This window comes from Ranitomeya variabilis, chromosome 7, assembly GCF_051348905.1.
Source record: "Ranitomeya variabilis isolate aRanVar5 chromosome 7, aRanVar5.hap1, whole genome shotgun sequence".
Classification (NCBI taxonomy): domain Eukaryota; kingdom Metazoa; phylum Chordata; class Amphibia; order Anura; family Dendrobatidae; genus Ranitomeya; species Ranitomeya variabilis.
In genome coordinates this window covers 248,885,516-248,907,161 of record NC_135238.1, presented here as the reverse complement: position 1 = coordinate 248,907,161, position 21,646 = coordinate 248,885,516, and the positions used below count along the sequence as shown (strand labels likewise).

Below are 21,646 nucleotides of genomic sequence, written 5' to 3'. Positions count from 1 at the left end.
AAAATCAAAAAAAATCGGATTTTTTTGATTTAAATCGGATTTTTTTGATTTAAATCGGATTTTTTTCAATAAACTGCTTTTTGAGGAAAATATTTTACCATCCAAAGGTTCTTCCATCATGAGATAAAGCTGAGTTGTTTAACTCAGTAGAATAAAGGCTGTATATGTGTAACATTCACAATGCCATGCTCTTCCAGAGGTTTCTGTAGGATGCTGACTATCCAACAAGTTTGGGCATGTCAACTGAATGGAAAAAGAAACTAAACCAAAAATGAAACCAAGCTAGAAGTGTGGAATTAAAGGGGCAGTATGAACAAAATGTGGAGGCTATTAATAGTTTATACAATTAAGACATGCTGCTTTTAAACACCTACCTATTGCCATATAGTAAAACAAAAAAGATTTTTACTTACTTTGGGGTCCCTCCCTCACCCTGGCGTTAGATCGTTGCCCCTAGTTTTGTCCGTGTAACTATGGGCGCACATGCGCACTGCGCTCACTTCTCATTTTAATCGTGATTTATATTAAAAAAAACCTTTTGATTTAAATCAGTGATTTAAATCATGATTAAAATCATGATTTAAATCGATCCGATTTAAATAGAAAAAAATCTTTTGATTTAAATCGTGATTTAAATCATGATTTAAATCGGCGTGATTTAAATCAATCCACCCTGATTGCACACCCAGTTCCCTTACACGTCTCTTAACCCCTTTACCCCCAAGGGTGGTTTGCACGTTAATGACCGGGCCAATTGTTACAATTCTGACCACTGTCCCTTTATGAGGTTATAACTCTGGAACGCGTCAACCGATCCCGGTGATTCTGACAATTTTTTCTCGTGACATATTGTACTTCATGATAGTGGTAAAATTTCTTTGATATTACCTGCGTTTATTTGTGTAAAAAATGGAAATTTGGCGAAAATTTTGCAATTTTCCAACTTTGAATTTTATGCCCTTAAATCACAGAGATATGTCACACAAAATACTTAATAAGTAACATTTCCCACATGTCTACTTTACATCAGCACAATTTTGGAACCAAAATTTTTTTTTAGGGAGTTATAAGGGTTAAAAGTTGACCAGCAATGTCTCATTTTTACACCACCATTTTTTTTTTAGGGACCACATCTCATTTGAAGTCATTTTGAGGGGTCTATATGATAGAAAATACCCAAGTGTGACACCATTCTAAAAACTGCACCCCTCAAGGTGCTCAACACCACATTCAAGAAGTTTATTAACCCTTCAGGTGTTTCACAGGAATTTTTGGAATGTTTAAATAAAAATTTAACTTTTTTTCCACACTATCTATTTCAGCTCCAATTTGTTTTATTTTACCAAGGGTAACAGGAGAAAATGGACCACATAAGTTGTTGTGCAATTTGTCCTGAGTACGACGATACCCCATATGTGGGGGTAAACCACTGATTGGGCACATAGAGCTCGGAAGGGAAAGAGCGCCATTTTACTTTTCAATGCAAAATTGACTGGAATTGAGATGGAACGCCATGTTGCGTTTGGAGAGCCCCTGATGTGCCTAAACATTGAAACCCCCCACAAATGACACCATTTTTGAAAGTAGACCCCCTAAGGAACCTACCTAGATGTGTTTTGAGAGCTTTGAACCCCCAAGTGTTTCACTACAGTTTATAACGCAGAGCCGTGAAAATCATTTTTGTGAAAAAAAATTAAAAATAAATAAATTATTTTTTAGCCCCCAGTTTTGTATTTTCACAAGGGTAACAGGATAAATTGGACCCCAATAGTTGTTGTCCGATTTGTCCTGAGTACGCTGATACCCCATATGTGGGGGGGGGAACCACAGTTTGGGCGCACGGCAGAGCTCGGAAGGGAAGGAGCGCCATTTGGAATGCAGACTTATGGATTGGTCTGCAGGCGTCACATTGCGTTTGCAGAGCCCCTAATGTACCCAAACAGTAGAAACCCCCTACAAGTGACCCCATATTGGAAACTAGACCCCCCAAGGAACGTACCTAGATGTGTTGTGAGAACTTTGAACCCCAAGTGTTTCACTACAGTTTACAACGCAGAGCCGTGAAAATAAAAAATCTTTTTATTCCCACAAAAACGATTTTTAGCCCCCCAAATTTTTATTTTCCCAAGGATAACAAGAGAACTTGGACCCCAAAAGTTGTTGCCCAATTTGTCCCGAGTACGCTGATACCCCATATGTTGGGGTAAACCCCTGTTTGGGCGCACGGGAGAGCTCGGAAGGGAAGGAGCACTGTTTTACTTTTTCAACTCAGAATTGGCTGGAATTGAGATCGGACGCCATGACGCGTTTGGAGAGCCCCTGATGTGCCTAAACAGTGGAAACCCCCCAATTCTACCTGAAACCCTAATCCAAACACACCCCTAACCCTAATCCCAATGGTAACCCTAACCACACCCCTAACCCTGACACACCCCTAACTCTAATCCCAACCGTAATTGTAATCCAAACCCTAACCCTAATGGGAAAATGGAAATAAATACATTTTTTTAATTTTATTATTTTTCCCTAACTAAGGGGGTGATGAAGGGGGGTTTGATTTACTTTTATAGAGTTTTTTTATAGTGGATTTTTATGATTGGCAGCCGTCACACACTAAAAGACGCTTTTTATAGCCAAAAAAACACATCACAGATCGCTGATCTGACAGCTTGCACAGCACTCTGTCAGATCAGCGATCTGACTTACAGTGCTGCAGGCTTACCAGCGCCTGCTATGGACCCGGATGCAGCCCCGCGGCCATTTTGGATCCGGGGCCTGCAGGGATAGGAGGCAAGAGACGCGCGGAGCAACGCGATCACATCGCGTTGCTCCGAGGGTCTCAGGGAAGCACGCAGGGAGCCCCCTCCCTGCGCGATGCTTCCCTATACCGCCGGAACACTGCGATCATGTTTGATCGCAGTGTGCCGGGGGTTAATGTGCCAGGGGCGGTCCGTGACCGCTCCTGGCACATAGTGCCGGATGTCAGCTGCGATAGTCAACTGACACCCGGCCGCGCTCCCCCCGTGAGCGCGGCCGATCGCGCTGGACGTACTATCCCGTCGGTGGTCATACGGGCCCACCCCACCTCGACGGGATAGTACGTCCGATGTCAGAAAGGGGTTAATACCGGTAAACCTCATCCTCAGCTTCTGGACTGCAGCAGAATAGTCCGGATATATGTCAATCCTCTGTCCACTAATTGTGAGGTCTTCTTGGTCCCTGGCTACCCTCAGGATAATGTCCCGATCCCTATAATTAAGGATCTTTGGAATCATGGTACAGGGATTAGACCCAGGGGCAGGAAGCTGTGGCGGAACCCTATGAGCTCTTTTTACTGCAAAGACTTGAATATGGATCCGACTACACTCCCATATGGGTGGAGCCGCATATTCATTACTGTAATGAGCGGTACCATGTGACCGCTCACTACAGGAAGAAGCTGCCGGCGCCGGAGAACCAGGGACCCCCGCACCAGGAGCAGGCGAGTAACACAGTGCGCGATATTCACCTGCTCCCCGTTCCACCGCCGCTGCGTCTTCCCCGTCCTCTGCACTGACGCTCAGGTCAGAGTGCGCGATGACGCGATTAGTGTGTGCGCCGCCCTCTGCCTGATCGTCAGTGCAGATGACGGGAAGACGCAGCGGCGCCCAGCGGTGGAACGGGGAGCAGGTGAATATAGCAAGTGCTGGGGGCCTGAGAGGTGAGTATGTATTTTTTTTTTTTATTGTAATCGCAGCAACAGCATATGGGGCAAATGTCTGTATTGGGCATCTTATGGGGCCATGTGCAGCATTATATGGGGCAACTATCTGTATGGAGCATCTTATGGGGCCATAATCAGCATTTGTGCAGCATTATATGGGGCATATTTTGTATGGAGCATCTTATGGGCCCATCACAAACTGTATGGAGCATTATATGGGGCTCCTGATTCAATATGGATATTCAACAACACTTAACCTACTGATGTCTCAATTTTAATTAATTTTACTTTTATTGGTTTCTATTTTTATTTTTTTAATTTACCAGTAGCTGCTGCATTTCCCACCCTAGGCTTATACTCGAGTCATTACGTTTTCCCAGTTTTTTGTGGCAAAATTAGGGGTCTCAGCTTATACTCAGGTCGGCTAATACTCTAGTATATAGAACTCGTGTGGGAAAATATTCTGAAAAATAACCATGGTCCCTCTCTAGGCTATTAATATCTGCCCTCAGTCACTGGCTTTCCCACTCTGGCGGAGAAAATTGCGCAGGAGCCCATGCCAGTTTTTTCCGGGATTTATCCCTTTATTTTAACACCTACAGCTCCCAAATTTTGCACATACACACTACTAACATTAGTAGTGAGGAGTATGTAAAAATATAACGGATATGAAATGGTTTACTGTATGTAATCATGTGTCACATCCTGTCAGGTTTGATAAGGAGAGAGCAAAAGCCGGCAATTGAATTACCGGCTTTTACGCTGCTATCTAGAGCTCTGTATGAAATATACATACATACACACATATATACACACACTGTATATATATTTTCACGAATATTTGAGCCCATGGATCCATTCTATGTCCATTTTGCAGGCCGGCGAGAAAGTCTCGCTATACGGATAACACACGGATAATTTTTTTTAGGGGGGGGGGGGGGGGTAAATCGCATCCTCGTGTTAAATATGGATCACTGTTCAGGAACTTTTCTGCGCATTACGCCTATAGAAAACGGACTGTATTTCCCTACGCCAAGTGTGACGCCGGCCTATGTCCTATGCGGAGGAGAACAAGGACAGACTCCCCCCCCGGTTGTTGACTCCAGCCTGACTACATTGCAGTCCAGGGACACAGGCCGGGGAGGCACTCGCTGTTACTCTCCTCCACTGCACCCATACGTTTATCTGTTTTCTGCATGGCTGCATTTATATTTGATATTTCCCCTTTATGTCCTGTCCTTGCCGGGACAGCACATTCAAAGTCTGCTTACATGATGTGACGAAAGCAAACATGTCCCTCAGGGTCGGCTCACCCTCCGGCTCCATTTCTTCCTGACCCCCGGCTGCCGCCTCCATGTTACCTGCGGCCTCCTACAGCGTAGTCTCCCCATCCGACATTGCATCCTCCTCCTCTTCTGAATCGGAGTCAGCACCGGCATCAGCAGCTGCTTCCCCAGCACCCTCCTCTCATGCTTACCTCCTCAGCTTGGCGGCTGCCTCCATGCACCGCTGGTACTCGGCATTAGCTTTTGCCGCCACTTCGCTAGCAGCCGCGCCATCTTGGATGCTGACTCCTCCTCCCGCGCCCTTCTGTCTCCTCCGCGGCACCTCGGTTCACCTGAGTACAGTCGGAGTCCGCCGATGCCTGGACCCTTCAGCCGTCCTCTGGAACTTACCAGGGACAACTCATGTGGCTGTGCAGGATTAAAGCAGGTTTTCCCGGCGGGAGATTTCTCCTGTGCGTCCACTCAGGTGGCCAGCTAGGACAGACATTCTTAGCCACGAAAAGCATGGTCTTTTGGGCAAGAAAGGGGCAATCAACAATCTTTGCCCTGTCCTCCCCAATTTTACTTATGATCAGCGGGATCAAGGCTATTTGAGGGAAGGCTTATGACAGGCTGAAATCCCAGGGGGCCAGGAATGCATCTACTACTAGGGGGATCCTCTCTGGGGTCCATGGAACAAAAACATCATCACTTTTCTGTTTAGTCTGCTGGCAAAAAGGTCTATGACCGTGAGACCGCATATCCGAAATATCTGATATCCTGACTCAGCTCCCACTCCCCTTGCCTTAGATGATTGAGAAGTCCGCCTTGGCGTTTTCCTTCCCCATTATACGGAGAGCCGTCAGGAAGAGGAGATGAACCTCAGCTAGCTGAAATAAACTCTGTCTCCTTCAAAGATTTGGAACGACTTCCCCTTGACCATTTATATAAGGCCACCGATACTTCCAGAGGACCAACGACTTCCCCTTGACCATTTATATAAGGCCACCGATACTTCCAGAGGACCCCAACATGCTGGCCTTGTAGGGATACAAGAAATGCACTGTATTTTTCAGACTATAAGACGTAGTGTTCTGACCATAAGACGAACCCCACATTTGCAGAAGGAAAATAGGGAAAGAAAATGAATGTGTCAAATGGGGGGTCCGCCTTACACTCTGAATTCAGCTTACCGGGGGGGGGGGGGTATGGGAAATCGGCAGCACTGGTGGAGTGTGGTCACAGAGGGTGTTTGGTGGTCCCAGGCTGGTTCGTGGTGCGGGGGCGAATGAGATAAAAAGGTACATGCACACAACAAGGATTTCCCAAACAATCTTTGATTACCAAAAAGCTTTATTACAGAACGAGAAATACACACATGTAAAAACAATAAAAAATCTCTTAGCGATAATTCACAGAAACAGATCCACAATAAAAGGACATAATACCCATAAGTACGCCTAGGCGAAAAGTGGCAACAGTTAAGGGTGACAAAACCAACACACCCGCGGACTAAAAAGACAATGCTTGTTGTCAACAAACTAACACAATATGCACAGTTGGACAAAAACATACATTGTCCTAGCTTGAATGTGTACAATAACACAATTTGTCCTGCAAGGTGGTTGTTATAAAAAAAAAGTATGGTACCAATAGAGAGGGGTCCCAATCAGCCACCTTCTCCACTATGAGTGTCGGAACGTGTGGGCCTGTGTATCCCTTTACTGGACTGTGTGCTGGGGCGACCATCTGACTGTCAGGGTTAAGTATCGACTCTATGACATATTAATTTACCTTATCTAACTGGGTCTCTTGCCCAGTCCGGGGCGGAACCCCCGTACCACCAGCCTGGGAAGGGAGTGTGATCATCGCCCTGCAGCGTCGGACCACCGCAGAATCACCCGACTCCTGCTGCCCCACACTACTTGTAAGTATATTCCGACTAAAACGCACCCTCAAATTTCCCAAAAAAATTTTGAGGAAAAGAAGTGCATCTTATAGTCCAAAAAATACGGTACTTACAGCCTGCTCTACCGCCAGCAAATTCCTTTGCATTTGATGACGGTGCTTTCCCACTCCTGCACCACCTCCCTAGATGAGCTCCCTAGCACCCCCCTAGATGAGCTCCCTAGCACCCCCCTAGATGAGCTCCCTAGCACCTCCCTAGATGAGCTCCCTAGCACCTCCCTAGATGAGCTCCCTAGCACCCACCTAGATGAGCTCCCTAGCACCCCGTGGGGCTCACCTCCGCGGCAACAAGTCGTGTGATTGACAACCCAGAGAACCCCCTGGACATGTTAGATCCATTTAACCACTACCGAAAGGATTTCATTGCCCAAGGGGGTAGCATCATCCTGCTTTCCAGGTGACCCCTAAGGGAAGATTCGTTATGTAATATCCCACTGCAGAATTCTGGAGCGGAATAGGGCCCCCATAACTGCCGGAAAGCACAAGGTCAAGGAACCCAAGAGGTACATGGAAGGCATTTCTATAGCTTTTTTTTCTCACGGACACTGAACCTTTTTAAATTTAGACACTGAGGTGACACTTCTGCACTTCTGAGTTCAACATGAGACCAAGAAATTCCTGAATTTTCAGGGGTGCTAATCTGGATTTTTTTTTTTTCAGTCAGCAGCTCAGGCCCTCTAGGGTAGCCATCCCCTCCTCTAGCTGATCTCTACACTGGTGGACCGATTTGCCTACCACAAGGAAATTATCTTGACATGGAATGATAAAGACATTTTTTCCCCGGCGATAAGCCATTACTTCCACAAACACCTTTGTGAAGACCACAGGGGCCACCGCCAGCCCAAATGGGAGGGCACTAAATTAAAAGTGCCTAACCACCCCGTCCACGGCTATTGCAACTCTAAGGTATCTCTTATGTGCCATGTGTATGGGCACATAATACGCATCCTTCAAAGTCAGGACTGCCATGAAACAACCAGGAAAAAAAGCAATTTTATCGCGGATCTAATGCATTCCATTTTGAAGGACTGCACCGTCAGGAATTTGCTTAGAGCCTTGAGATTAACTCTAGTTCTAAGGCTATGTGCACACATTGCAGATTTCACTGTGGAATTTTCTGTGCAGATTCTGCATTTCTTGGCAGAAAACGCAGGTCAGAATCTGCGTCTTTTTTTGGTATGTGCACACATTGCAGATTTTTGTGCAGATTTCGTCCTTTTTTTACCCCTGCAGATTTCAAATATGGAATGGGTGCAGAAACGCAGCAGATCTGCACAAAGAATTGACATGGTTCTTCTTTGAATCTGCTGCGCTTTCCGCGCAGATTTTTCAGCACCATTAGCACAGCACTTTCTTTATGCCATTGATTTACATTGTACTGTAAATCACTTGCAGATCAGCAGCGTTTCTGTGCGGAAAAAAAAAGCTGCAGATCTGCAGGAAATCTGCAACGTGTGCACATACCCTTAAGGAGCCGTCTGGTTTGGTTATCACAAAGCCGGGAGTAGACTGGGATTGGCAGGTGGACGGCTTTCTGAACCAAGTCCTGGACTTCTGTCTCCAGTGCCAATTGCTTTCTCAGGGAAGAATGAGGAGGGGTCAACAAATCTTTCTCGTGGAACTGACTGGAATGCTAATCTCAATCCTGATTTAATCAGGTTGCGGATCCAGACACTGGCTGAAATGCTCTCCCAGGCAGGGAAGAAAGCCTTCCCACCAACCTGGGCTGGAAGTCATTGACCCGAGTTTCTGTCCTCCTGGGTAGAGGAACCAAATATGGTGCCTCTACCCTTCCTTCTGCGATCTTCCCATTTGTCCAACTTCCCGAAAGGCTTCCTTCGACAAACTTCCCTTTTCGGAAGGATTGTCTGTAGTTAGGCAGAGAGACTGGGGAACCCCTTCTTAGGCCTCTTTCACACTTCAGTCTTTTGGCGTCAGTTTGAATCCGTCGAGATTAGGCGGACGTCATCTAGACATTGACGGACATTATAACGTTTTTTGTCTGCGATGAAATGGCGGTTCACGACGGATCCGTCGCCCCAATAAGCTTTTTCAATTGAGCATGCTCCAAAAAGTAGGTACTTTTCCCAGACAACCCCAAAACTATATAAACAGGACAGGTGGGCTTCATTCTTTAATGTGCCATCAAGCAGAGAAGAAGCAGAGAGAGAACACAGTGCCAGCCAGCAAGACAGACCCTGCCAGCAGCCAGCAAGACAGACCCTGCCAGCAGCCAGCAAGACAGACCCTGCCAGCAGCCAGCAAGACAGACCCTGCCAGCAGCCAGCAAGACAGACCCTGCCAGCAATTTTTCAGGATTTTCCCTCAATTCAATATACAGTGTGGAATAAACGCCACGGGTCATGCGTTGGGCTGTGATAGGATGGATCCACAGCCTTCTCTTCCGCCGCTGCGGCAGGATGCGCAGTCTTTCTTCCTCCTTGTCCCGAACGATGACTGCCAACCGATTAGCCTCAAAAGTGAAATCCGCACATATCTTCACAATATTCGCCAGCACCCCTTCCATCTTTGCCACTTTCTCTACAACCTTTCAAAGATGTGGTGTAAATACACTGTATATATAGTTTCCAGTAGCCAGTCACATTTCCAAGTACTTTGTATTAGCCAATCACATTGATATCCTCGGTCTTTAAAAAACGGATCCGTCAAAAAACGGTTCCAACGTATGTAAAAAAAGGTCGCAACGATTCTAACGGATCAGTTTTTTTGACGCATCAGTATAACTGATGCGTCAAAAAAACGGATCCGTTAGAACCGTTTCTCAACAATTTTGACGGATCCGTTGATCCGTCACTATGTCGGAGCAGACTGACGCCAAACAACTGAAGTGTGAAAGAAGCATTAGTGTTTCCCGCCTTCACCAGGATCTTGTCCAATGAGATATTCCCCCTCATAAGGGATCGAACAGAGCCTAGAACTTTCCTTGATGTCCCCCAGCCAGCATTTCAGCCATAAGGCCCTACGGGTTGCGTTGGAAAGGACAGACGACCTTGCGCCCAATCTTACAGAGTCCACTGAGGCATCCTGTAGGAAGGCCGCTGCCCCCTTCATAAGCAGAATGGCGGCTAAGGCTACTTTCACACTAGCGTCGTGCACTGCACGTCACAATGCATCGTTGTGGAGAAAAAAAACGCATCCTGCAAAGTTGCCCGCAGGATGCCTTTTCTCTCCATAGACTTATTAGCGACGCGGTGCCACACTTCGCAACCTTCGTGCGACGGTTGCGCCTTGTTTTGGCGCACCGCCGGCACAAAAAAAGTTACGTGTAACTTTTTTTGTGCGTCGGGACCGCCATTTTCGACTGCGCGGCCGAAACTCCGCCCCCTCCTCCCGGAACCTTGCAGTGGGGCAGCGGAAGAGTCTTAAGACTGCTTCTGCTGCCCACGTTGGGCATTTTTGTCACAGTATGCGTCGGTACGTCGGGCCGACGCAGCGCGACGGCCCCGTACCGACGCTAGTGTGAAAGCAGCCCAAGATGTCATCTTTTGCCTCCTGTGGGATTCCAGTCTATCCAGCCAGATCATTTAGGACTTGGCCGTACACGTCGCTGCAACTGCCGGTTTCAGGGCACCAGCTGACATCTCACAAGTCCCATTAACAGTGGTGTCCACGTTCCTATCAAGAGAATCACTCAATACCACATATCAAAATGGCAGAGCAGCTTTTTTTTGGGAATCAATCGATATTGCAACATCCAATTTAGGGGCTTGGTTCCATAGTGACAAACACAGCTAGTCAAAGAGTATTTTCTCTTGAAAGAAGGGTCTAGAGGGCTCCTGCTTTCTGGCCTTTTCTATTATCTTTGACCTAAAGCCCTGATTTTCTCAACGGGAAGGCTCTTCGTTTCCTCTTCTCTAGACCTTGGAACATTATATCCTGCACTGACCTCTCCGGCCTACTGTTCATAATGCCCATAGTGGATCTGACCGATTTTGTTGCCTATCCACTTTTAATGGGAAAAAAAAAGGCGGCCTGAACCTCTATCTGACCATGAGGCCGGTGAGAAGGAACCACCCAAGTTATCCCCGTAGTCCAATTTAGAGGAAGTGTCAGATGCCAGAGAGGCCTCCCTAACCCTATCTAAGAGAACCTATCTTAATCTCTGCTCTTATGACGGATCTTAAGTGGGTGGTAAAGCTCATGGTCTCTTCCGTCACTATCTGCTCTCTTCTGACAAGAGTCGGCCACTAAGGTCTTACCAAGCGCACATTCCTTGTGCTTGGCTTTTGCCACACACTTCTATCACTGGCAACAAATAACAAGAGAGAAGGGGAACAATATTGCCAAGTGAACTTTCACGAAGATCACTTACCACCTTGCAGCAATCAAATGGTACTGATATAAAGGACGGGTCTCAGCCGGGAGATCAAACCTAGAGGCTGCAGATACGCCCACTTTGCTGGACCTTTGCTGACTGGATCTGCTCTCTCTTGCCAACCCCCATCTCTCTGTGGTCCAGCTGCCCCCACTACTGACACGGGGAGGACGAAGCGTCACTCGCTGTGGGGACTTCAGATGCTGCTGCTGCTCCTCCAAGTGTGTCGCCATAATGCTAGAGGACAGGTGAGCTAGGAAGCCCTGAGCAGAGGTGCCAGCGGCTTTCTACTGGCTCATGCGCTCCTTGGTACCGCCGTCATTTCTGGGTTGTGTGACTGCTGCCCCTGACAGTGGCATTTTCACACACCCCACTGTGGCAGGGAGTGCACCCTCACACCTTTTGATGTGTGTCCAGCGCGGTGGTCACCCTCTGGGTGCCTCACCTGTCGAGTCATTGGGCGCATTTCTGCCGAGTCATCGGCCGCGCCACTGGTTAGTCACCCAGGTGCGTAGCACTGCCGGTGTCGGCCACGCTACACCAGGCTGCGGGGAGGGCATTAGGACACGGCAGGCACAATGCATACGCACGCTGCCCCTGAGCCATGCCAGAGCCATCCACCACCAGTCCAGGGACGCCACAGTGGCGCTTCCAGGAATCCTGCAGCCAGCCATGTCTGGGAGAAAAACCTCTCTCTCCTTCACAGGTACGCCTGTACCAGGCTCCTGCATCAGGGACAGGAAACCAACTGATGTGAGGGAGACGTGCCGCCCTTCCAGCCCGCAGGTTCCCTGCCCTTGGTGGGCAGATCCCCCTCTCTCATGGTGCCGTCACGGGTGAGCGATACATTTTATAAAGATCAGTTTATTTCTAAAGTCCGTTTAAGATATGTAAATGAGGCCTCTAACTATTTGAGGAGGCGTTTAACGTCCCCAGACTAGTCGGCCCCTTTAGAAAGTTTTTACGCCTGTGGAGACACCAACACCCCTTGAATAGTCAAAGCCCTGATTTACACATCAAACAACTTCAGAAATTTGTTACAGAGTGTGTAATGTAATACCGGGACTGTTAGGCGGCCCTTACATATGCGGACAACTGCTGGTGGTTCTGGGGCCCCGACAGGTTTCCCATTAAAAAAACCAAGTTCAAATTCTTCCCATTTTGCCCCATTCAAAATAAAAAAAAATAAATAAAATACATGTTTAGTATTGCTGTGAAACGCCTGATCAACATATAAAAGGAACTAATCCAACCGGTGAAAGGGTTAACGAGAGAACAAGTCAGCATGCCAGAATTACGCTTCTTTGGTCGCTGCAACATTGTAATAAAAAGCTAAAATGGCATGCAAAAAATAAACCCGCACCCAGGCCCAGATCACGAACAATTGAGATGCTACGGGGTTCTGGAAAGGACGCCAGTTAGGTATTTGACAAACTTTAGATTTTCTCACTACATAAAGAAGAACCTAGACATGCTTGGTGTCTGCGAACTCGTACTGACCCAGAGAATCATAATGGGCAATTTCACTGCACTTACAATCCCCCGATTACCAGCACTATATGGTAAAATGAATGGGGTCGTTCAAAAGTACAACTCGTCCTGCAAAGACGAAGCCCTCACATGGCCATTGACGGAAAAATAAAAAAGGTTACGACTGGTAAGAAGCGTAAAAAAAAAAAGAAAAAAAAAGGAAAATCGCAAGGTCGAAGGGGTTACGGGCAAACGTCTGAATGTTGTGGAGTCACAGCCCCGACCTTCATCCCCGGAGAATCTGTGGTCAGACATGAAGATGGCTGTTCACCAGAGGAAACGTCAAACCTGAAGGGGCTGAAGCAGTTTTGCCTCGAGAAATGGACAAAAATCCAAGTGGCCAAATGTGGAAAGCTCAGAGACTTATCTAAGGCTGGTTTCAGACTTGCATTCGGTAGGGCTGCGGATGGCCGCCTTCCTCCTCCGTGAAGCCCAGGCCACTGCCGCGCCTCTTCCCTCAGCTCCGCTGACAATGGAGGTGCAGGGACGTGCGGTGGCGCGAGTACGACGGGGGAGGACGCAGAGTCATGCATACAACTAGGAGATCAGGGGGCACACATAGCAGGACAGATGAGGGGACAATGCATGCCCAACTTATACTCGAGTCAATAAGCTTACCCAGTTTTCCATGGCAAAATTAGGTGCCTCGGCTTATACTCGGGTCGGCTTATACTCGCGTATATACGGTATTTTGTCCTATTTGTGGTTTGCCTCACAATAACCCAAATGTTCAGAGGTCGGCATGTTCTGTATATGAACAGATGCAAAACGTGAAAAATGCCAAGGGGGTGAATACTTGTACACAAGGGGGGAGATGAGCAGACTACAGAATGCACAGGACCCTCTACCTTTACTGCCTTGGCTGTCTCCAGGGACTGCTCCGGGGGGATCCCCACCTCTCGGTCTCGGAGGAGCTGCTGGATGAAGTAGGTGATGTCGCGGCCGGCGATGGGGATGTGCTTGATGCAGCTCCCGATGACGTAGCCTTCAGCCTGCGGGGCACAGAGAACCGTGATCAGCACAGACCCCACTGCCATCACAGTGTAGAAGCAGCACTCATGGATTATAATCCAAAGGTCTCATGGATGTGCAGCAGCCAACAGACGAGGCGGGACACTCAAGTTTCATGGCGTGCTTTTCACAGAGTTGCAGTGAGATCAGAAAGGAGACATCCATCCCAACGGACCTGTAGTGGGGGGCACTGGACGCCTCTCAGGAGTTCACTTACCTTTTAGTAAACACGTTTTGCCCTTTGAGGTCACAAGTGGGAAGTATCCTAGATACAGCCGGACAGCGGCGTTGGCCAGAAGAAGCCCCTGCCACCTACAACCTGAAGGCGGAGGCTGAACGGTACTCACCACGGGAATTACGTGTGTCACACCGTCACCGCTGTCGATCACGGTCCCAGTCAGTGTGCGCTCACCCACTTGTCTGGACGTCCAAGACGCAGCCAAAGCAAGGACAGCCTGGAAGAGAAGACTGAGCTCAGGACGTGCGCCGCCACGATGACCGGTCCCCAAGTAGGGAAGGTCGGACCACTCACCTGAACCGCTATGTACAAGCCGGGGACATTGAAAGACTCAAACATGATTTCAGCAGTGTACTCCCTGTTCTCCGGAGTGTTCAGAGGCGGCTCAGTCTACAGAGAGAGAAGAGTCACAGAACAAGAAGATGGCTGCGCGTCTCGAGGGGTAGAGGAGGTGCCGGACCGTGTTCCCCAGCAGGAGAACCCTGTGATGCAGGTCAGATGCACTCACCAGGAGGAAGTAGTGATCTTCAGGCTCAGCTCGTAGGTACTTGAAGATCACTTGCTCCATGAAACGCTCCATAAGATCCCAGTCCTCCACTATGCCATGGCGGATCGGCCACTGTGAAAAGAAGTAGAAGTGACAAAGCTGACGCTGACACTCTTCGTATGCACCTTGCAACACTCCATGGCCAGTCCTCTCTGGGAGGAGTGCCGCGCCCGTACACAGCGCACCTTTGTGGCGTATGTTGGTTTATCTATGGCTTCATCACCAATGAAGAAGTCCAGGTCGTCCACGCCCTTCATCAGACGTCTCTGGGCTTGGTCTCCCACTTTGGCGGACTCCTTTATAGCGATACCTGGGAAGGACGCAGGGAGCGGTCACTAGCGGCTGCCGGGGACGCAGGGAGCGGCTGCCGGGGACGCAGGGAGCGGTCACTAGCGGCTGCCGGGGACGCAGGGAGCGGTCACTAGCGGCTGCCGGGGACGCAGGGAGCGGTCACTAGCGGATGCCGGGGACGCAGGGAGCGGTCACTAGCGGATGCCGGGGACGCAGGGAGCGGTCACTAGCGGATGCCGGGGACGCAGGGAGCGGTCACTAGCGGATGCCGGGGACGCAGGGAGCGGTCACTAGCGGCTGCCGGGGACGCAGGGAGCGGTCACTAGCGGCTGCCGGGGACGCAGGGAGCGGTCACTAGCGGCTGCCGGGGACGCAGGGAGCGGTCACTAGCGGCTGCCGGGGACGCAGGGAGCGGTCACTAGCGGCTGCCGGGGACGCAGGGAGCGGTCACTAGCGGCTGCACAGCCCAGCCTGGGCCACTATGGAGTGATGCAAGATCATTAGCAGAGAATGATGGAAGGTCAGAGGGCGGCCACAAGTCCGGGAGAGTGATGGGCCCCACATCAGAGACAACAACATCAGAGTCAACACCAGCCCACCAGGAGGAAGATGAGAAATACATGATGAGCGGACACATCGGCTGCCGCACAAGACCTAGCAGAGCTGGAGCAGCGCAGACCATCAGTACAGAGCTCCGCACTGCAGGGACGGCACAGACACCTCTGGCACAGGGTTTGTGGTGCTTGGCTCCTGCCATCATCTTCTGCCTGATGGGAGTGGTGGTCGTGTTTATGCAGGAGCTCTTCATGACTATGGAGCCTCTCACTCCAGCACACCCTCCATTCCATCAGTGTTAATGAATGGGGCGCTGCTGGGGGCCGGGACGCACAGCGTCTCCAGCGCTGCAGCCCTGGACGTGGCCACACTCACATGATGGGATGATGAACTGGGGCTCAGTGTTCCCGGCGTATCCGAGCTTCGTGTATCTGGAAAGTAAAGGAGAAGCGATGAGGAATGTCTGTCCTGAGGAGGATTCAAGACAAGACGTGTGCTGGAGAGAAAACCTGCCGCACTCCCCTCCCCCACACTCCAACCACAGCACAGGACGTGGGGGCCGCCGACAGTCAGCGAAAATCAGGAAACAGAAGCCACAAGACCAAGCATCGAGCGCCAGAGGCCGAGGGGAGAGAGAGAGAGAGAGAGAGAGGGAGAGGGGGAGAGAGAGAGAAGACCCCCGAGCGCCAGAGGCCGAGCCTGTCCACCCTGGGGGAGAGAGGGGAGACCCCCCGAGCGCCAGAGGCCGAGCCTGTCCACCCCGGGGGAGAGAGAGAGAGGGGAGACCCCCGAGCACCAGAGGCCGAGCCTGTCCACCCCAGGAGAGAGAGGGGAAACCCCCGAGCACCAGAGGCCGAGCCCGTCCACCCCGGGGGAGAGAGAGAGGGGAGACCCCCGAGCGCCAGAGGCCGAGCCCGTCCACCCCCGGGGGGAGAGAGAGGGGAGACCCCCGAGCGCCAGAGGCCGAGCCTGTCCACCCGGGCGAGAGAGAGAGAGGGAAGACCCCCGAGCGCCAGAGGCCGAGCCCGTCCACCCCCGGGGGGAGAGAGAGGGGAGACCCCCGAGCGCCAGAGGCCGAGCCTGTCCACCCCGGGCGAGAGAGAGAGAGAGAGAGAGAGGGGAGACCCCCGAGCACCAGAGGCCGAGCCCGTCCACCCCAGGAGAGAGAGGCGAGACCCCCGAGCACCAGAGGCCGAGCCTGCCCACCCCAGGAGAGAGAGGGGAGACCCCCGAGCGCCAGAGGCCGAGCCTGTCCACCCCGGGCGAGAGAGAGAGAGGGGAGACCCCCGAGCGCCAGAGGCCGAGCCCGTCCACCCCCGGGGGGAGAGAGAGGGGAGACCCCCGAGCGCCAGAGGCCGAGCCTGTCCACCCCGGGCGAGAGAGAGAGAGAGGGGAGACCCTCGAGCACCAGAGGCCGAGCCCGTCCACCCCAGGAGAGAGAGGGGAGACCCCCGAGCACCAGAGGCCAAGCCTGTCCACCCCAGGAGAGAGAGGGGAGACCCCCGAGCGCCAGAGGCCGAGCCCGTCCACCCCGGGGGAGAGAGAGAGAGGGGAGACCACCGAGCACCAGAGGCCGAGCCTGTCCACCCCCGGGGAGAGAGAGGGGAGACCCCCGAGCGCCAGAGGCCGAGCCCGTCCACCCCAGGGGAGAGAGGGGAGACCCCCGAGCGCCAGAGGCCGAGCCCGTCCACCCCGGGGGAGCGAGGGGAGACCCCCGAGCGCCAGAGGCCGAGCCCGTCCACCACGGGGGAGCGAGGGGAGACCCCCGAGCGCCAGAGGCCGAGCCCGTCCACCCCGGGCGAGAGAGAGAGGGGAGACCCCCGAGCGCCAGAGGCCGAGCCCGTCCACCCCGGGGGAGAGAGAGAGAGGGGAGACCCCCGTGCGCCAGAGGCCGAGCCCTTCCACCCCGGGCGAGAGAGAGAGAGAGGAGACCCCCGAGCACCAGAGGCCGAGCCTGTCCACCCCAGGAGAGAGAGGGGAAACCCCCGAGCACCAGAGGCCGAGCCCGTCCACCCCGGGCGAGAGAGAGAGGGGAGACCCCCGAGCACCAGAGGCCGAGCCAGTCCACCCCGGGCGAGAGAGAGAGGGGAGACCCCCGAGCACCAGAGGCCGAGCCCGTCCACCCCGGGGGAGAGAGAGAGGGGAGACCCCCGAGCGCCAGAGGCCGAGCCCGTCCACCCCGGGGGAGAGAGAGAGGGGAGACCCCCGAGCACCAGAGGCCGAGCCTGTCCACCCCGGGGAGAGAGGGGAGACCCCCGAGCGCCAGAGGCCGAGCCTGTCCACCCCGGGGGAGAGAGAGAGGGGAGACCCCCGAGCACCAGAGGCCGAGCCTGTCCACCCCGGGGAGAGAGGGGAGACCCCCGAGCGCCAGAGGCCGAGCCTGTCCACCCCGGGGGAGAGAGAGAGGGGAGACCCCCGAGCGCCAGAGGCCGAGCCCGTCTACCCCGGGGGAGAGAGAGAGGGGAGACCCCCGAGCGCCAGAGGCCGAGCCCGTCCACCCCGGGGGAGAGAGAGAGGGGAGACCCCCGAGCGCCAGAGGCCGAGCCTGTCCACCCCGGGGAGAGAGGGGAGACCCCCGAGCACCAGAGGCCGAGCCCGTCCACCCCGGGGAGAGAGGGGAGACCCCCGAGCGCCAGAGGCCGAGCCTGTCCACCCCGGGGGAGAGAGAGAGAGGGGAGACCCCCGAGCACCAGAGGCCGAGCCTGTCCACCCCGGGGAGAGAGGGGAGACCCCCGAGCGCCAGAGGCCGAGCCTGTCCACCCCGGGGAGAGAGGGGAGACCCCCGAGCGCCAGAGGCCGAGCCTGTCCACCCCGGGGGAGAGAGAGAGGGGAGACCCCCGAGCGCCAGAGGCCGAGCCCGTCCACCCCGGGGAGAGAGGGGAGACCCCCGAGCGCCAGAGGCCGAGCCTGTCCACCCCGGGGAGAGAGGGGAGACCCCCGAGCACCAGAGGCCGAGCCCGTCCACCCCGGGGAGAGAGGGGAGACCCCCGAGCGCCAGAGGCCGAGCCTGTCCACCCCGGGGAGAGAGGGGAGACCCCCGAGCACCAGAGGCCGAGCCTGTCCACCCCGGGGGAGAGAGAGAGGGGAGACCCCCGAGCGCCAGAGGCCGAGCCTGTCCACCCCGGGGAGAGAGGGGAGACCCCCGAGCACCAGAGGCCGAGCCCGTCCACCCCGGGGAGAGAGGGGAGACCCCCGAGCACCAGAGGCCGAGCCCGTCCACCCCGGGGAGAGAGGGGAGACCCCCGAGCGCCAGAGGCCGAGCCTGTCCACCCCGGGGGAGAGAGAGAGAGGGGAGACCCCCGAGCACCAGAGGCCGAGCCTGTCCACCCCGGGGAGAGAGGGGAGACCCCCGAGCGCCAGAGGCCGAGCCTGTCCACCCCGGGGAGAGAGGGGAGACCCCCGAGCGCCAGAGGCCGAGCCTGTCCACCCCGGGGGAGAGAGAGAGGAGACCCCCGAGCGCCAGAGGCCGAGCCTGTCCACCCCGGGGAGAGAGGGGAGACCCCCGAGCGCCAGAGGCCGAGCCTGTCCACCCCGGGGAGAGAGGGGAGACCCCCGAGCACCAGAGGCCGAGCCCGTCCACCCCAGGAGAGAGAGGGGAGACCCCCGAGCGCCAGAGGCCGAGCCCGTCCACCCCCGGGGGGAGAGAGAGGGGAGACCCCCGAGCACCAGAGGCCGAGCCCGTCCACCCCCGGGGGGAGAGAGAGGGGAGACCCCCGAGCGCCAGAGGCCGAGCCCGTCCACCCCGGGGAGACCCCCGAGCCCGTCACGTGTCCGCCTTCTCCCCTCCACCAGCAGGCACAGGAGCGGGCCTCACCCGGTGCCGCAGTCCACCACACAGGCCGGGAGCCGAGCAGCCATAGCACAAACCGGGAGCGGCCCGAACAAGAAATGACAGGAAGATGGCGGACGCCGGACACCACCTAAAGCCTGAGAACCACTGAAGAAGAAACAGCCAATCACATGTCATGTGCTAACACGTTTTAGCCAATCAAAATCAGACTGTGATGCGACAGCCTATCAAAGCGACGCAGGTAAGTTTTCATGCACGAATAAGTTAATAAGGAAACACATCCGACTCAAAAAGAATCAGCCAATCACAGCACAAGACTGAGCGATATCAGCCAATCCCAGGAAACAAGCTGTCAGTGTCAGGAGGAAGAGAGATGACGTTTACAGCAGCTATCACGTGAACTGCATCGTATTGGCGGAAAGAGCGGACGGTCCAGAGGCCCCGAATAGGCGCGATCACAATCTGTACGATCTGGACCCTTGCCGTAGGGTCCGGGTATACGACGGTGCCACATAGTGATCCATACACCTCAGTGCTTCATCTGCCGCATAGTGATCCATACACCTCAGTGCCTCAGCTGCCACATAGTGATCCATACACCTCAGTGCTTCATCTGCCACATAGTGATCCATCTGCCACATAGTGATCCATATACCTCAGTGCTTCATCTGCCGCATAGTGATCCATACACCTCAGTGCCTCAGCTGCCACATAGTGATCCATACACCTCAGTGCTTCATCTGCCACATAGTGATCCATCTGCCACATAGTGATCCATATACCTCAGTGCTTCATCTGCCACATAGCGATCCATATAACTCAGTGCCTCAGCTGCCACATAGTGATCCATACACCTCAGTGACTCATCTGCCACATAGTGATTCATACACCTCAGTGCCTCAGCTGCCACATAGTGATCCATACACCTCAGTGCCTCAGCTGCCACATAGTGATCCATACACCTCAGTGCCTCAGCAGCCACATAGTGATCCATACACCTCAGTGCCTCATCTGCCACATAATGATCCATATACCTCAGTGCCTCAGCTGTCACATAGTGATCCATACACCTCAGTGCCTCAGCTGCTACATAGTGATCCATACACCTCAGTGCCTCAGCTGCCACATAGTGATCCATACACCTCAGTGCCTCATCTGCCACATAGTGATCCATATACCTCAGTGCCTCATAGTGATCCATACACCTCAGTACTTCATCTGCCACATAGTGATCCGTATACCTCAGTGCCACATAGTGATCCATATACCTCAGTGCCTCATAGTGATCCATACACCTCAGTACTTAATCTGCCACATAGTGATCCGTATACCTCAGTGCCTCATCTGTCATAGTGATCCATATACCTCAGTGCCTCATCTGCCACATACTGATCCATACACCTCAGTGCTTCATCTGCCACATAGTGATCCGTATAACTCAGTGCCTCATCTGCCACATAGTGATCCATATACCTTAGTGCCTCATCTGCCACATAGTGATCCATACACCTCAGTGCCTCATCTGCCATATAGTGATCCATACACCTCAGTGCCTCATCTGCCACTTAGTGATCCGTATACCTCAGTGCCTCATCTGCCACATAGTGATCCATACACCTCAGTGCCTCATCTCCCACATAGTGATCCATACACCTCAGTGCCTCAGCTGCCACATAGTGATCCATACACCTCAGTGCCTCATCTGCCACATAGTGATCCATATACCTCAGTGCCTCATCTGCCACATAGTGATCCGTACACCTCAGTGCCTCATCTGCCACATAGTGATCCATACACCTCAGTACTTAATCTGCCACATAGTGATCCGTATACCTCAGTGCCTCATCTGTCACAGTGATCCATATACCTCAGTGGCGCCTCATCTGCCACATACTGATCCATACACCTCAGTGCTTCATCTGCCACATAGTGATCCGTATAACTCAGTGCCTCATCTGCCACATAGTGATCCATATACCTTAGTGCCTCATCTGCCACATAGTGATCCATACACCTCAGTGCCTCAGCTGCCACATAGTGATCCATACAACTCAGTGCCTCAGCTGCCACATAGTGATCCATACACCTCAATGCCTCAGCTGCCACATAGTGATCCATACACCTCAGTGCCTCATCTGCCACATAGTGATCCATACACCTCAGTGCCTCATCTGCCACATACTGATCCAACACCTCAGTGCCTCATCTGCCTCATAGTGATCCATACACCTCAGTACCTCATCTGCCACATACTGATCCAACACCTCAGTGCCTCATCTGCCACTTAGTGATCCATATACCTCAGTGCCTCATAGTGATCCATATACCTCAGAGCCTCATCTGACACATAGTGATCCATACACCTCAGTGCTTCATCTGCCACACAGTGATCCATACACCTCAGTGCCTCAT

General features: G+C 52.9%; 1 protein-coding gene across 1 annotated transcript in view; it reads right to left on the bottom strand.

Annotated features, from left to right (window-relative positions):
* ACTR3 (actin related protein 3) overlaps positions 1-19,532 on the bottom strand; it is a 53,481-nt gene extending 33,949 nt beyond the window's left edge. Inside the window, exons 1-7 of the mRNA XM_077273441.1 lie at positions 19,259-19,532; positions 15,820-15,875; positions 14,784-14,908; positions 14,560-14,670; positions 14,346-14,441; positions 14,161-14,268; positions 13,651-13,794 (exon numbers count right to left, since the gene is read on the bottom strand). Of these exons, the coding sequence (XP_077129556.1) occupies positions 13,651-13,794; positions 14,161-14,268; positions 14,346-14,441; positions 14,560-14,670; positions 14,784-14,908; positions 15,820-15,875; positions 19,259-19,302 (684 nt within the window). The 5' untranslated portion in view covers positions 19,303-19,532. The remainder of the gene's footprint in view (positions 1-13,650; positions 13,795-14,160; positions 14,269-14,345; positions 14,442-14,559; positions 14,671-14,783; positions 14,909-15,819; positions 15,876-19,258) is intronic.
* Between the last annotated feature and the right edge of the window lie 2,114 nt (positions 19,533-21,646).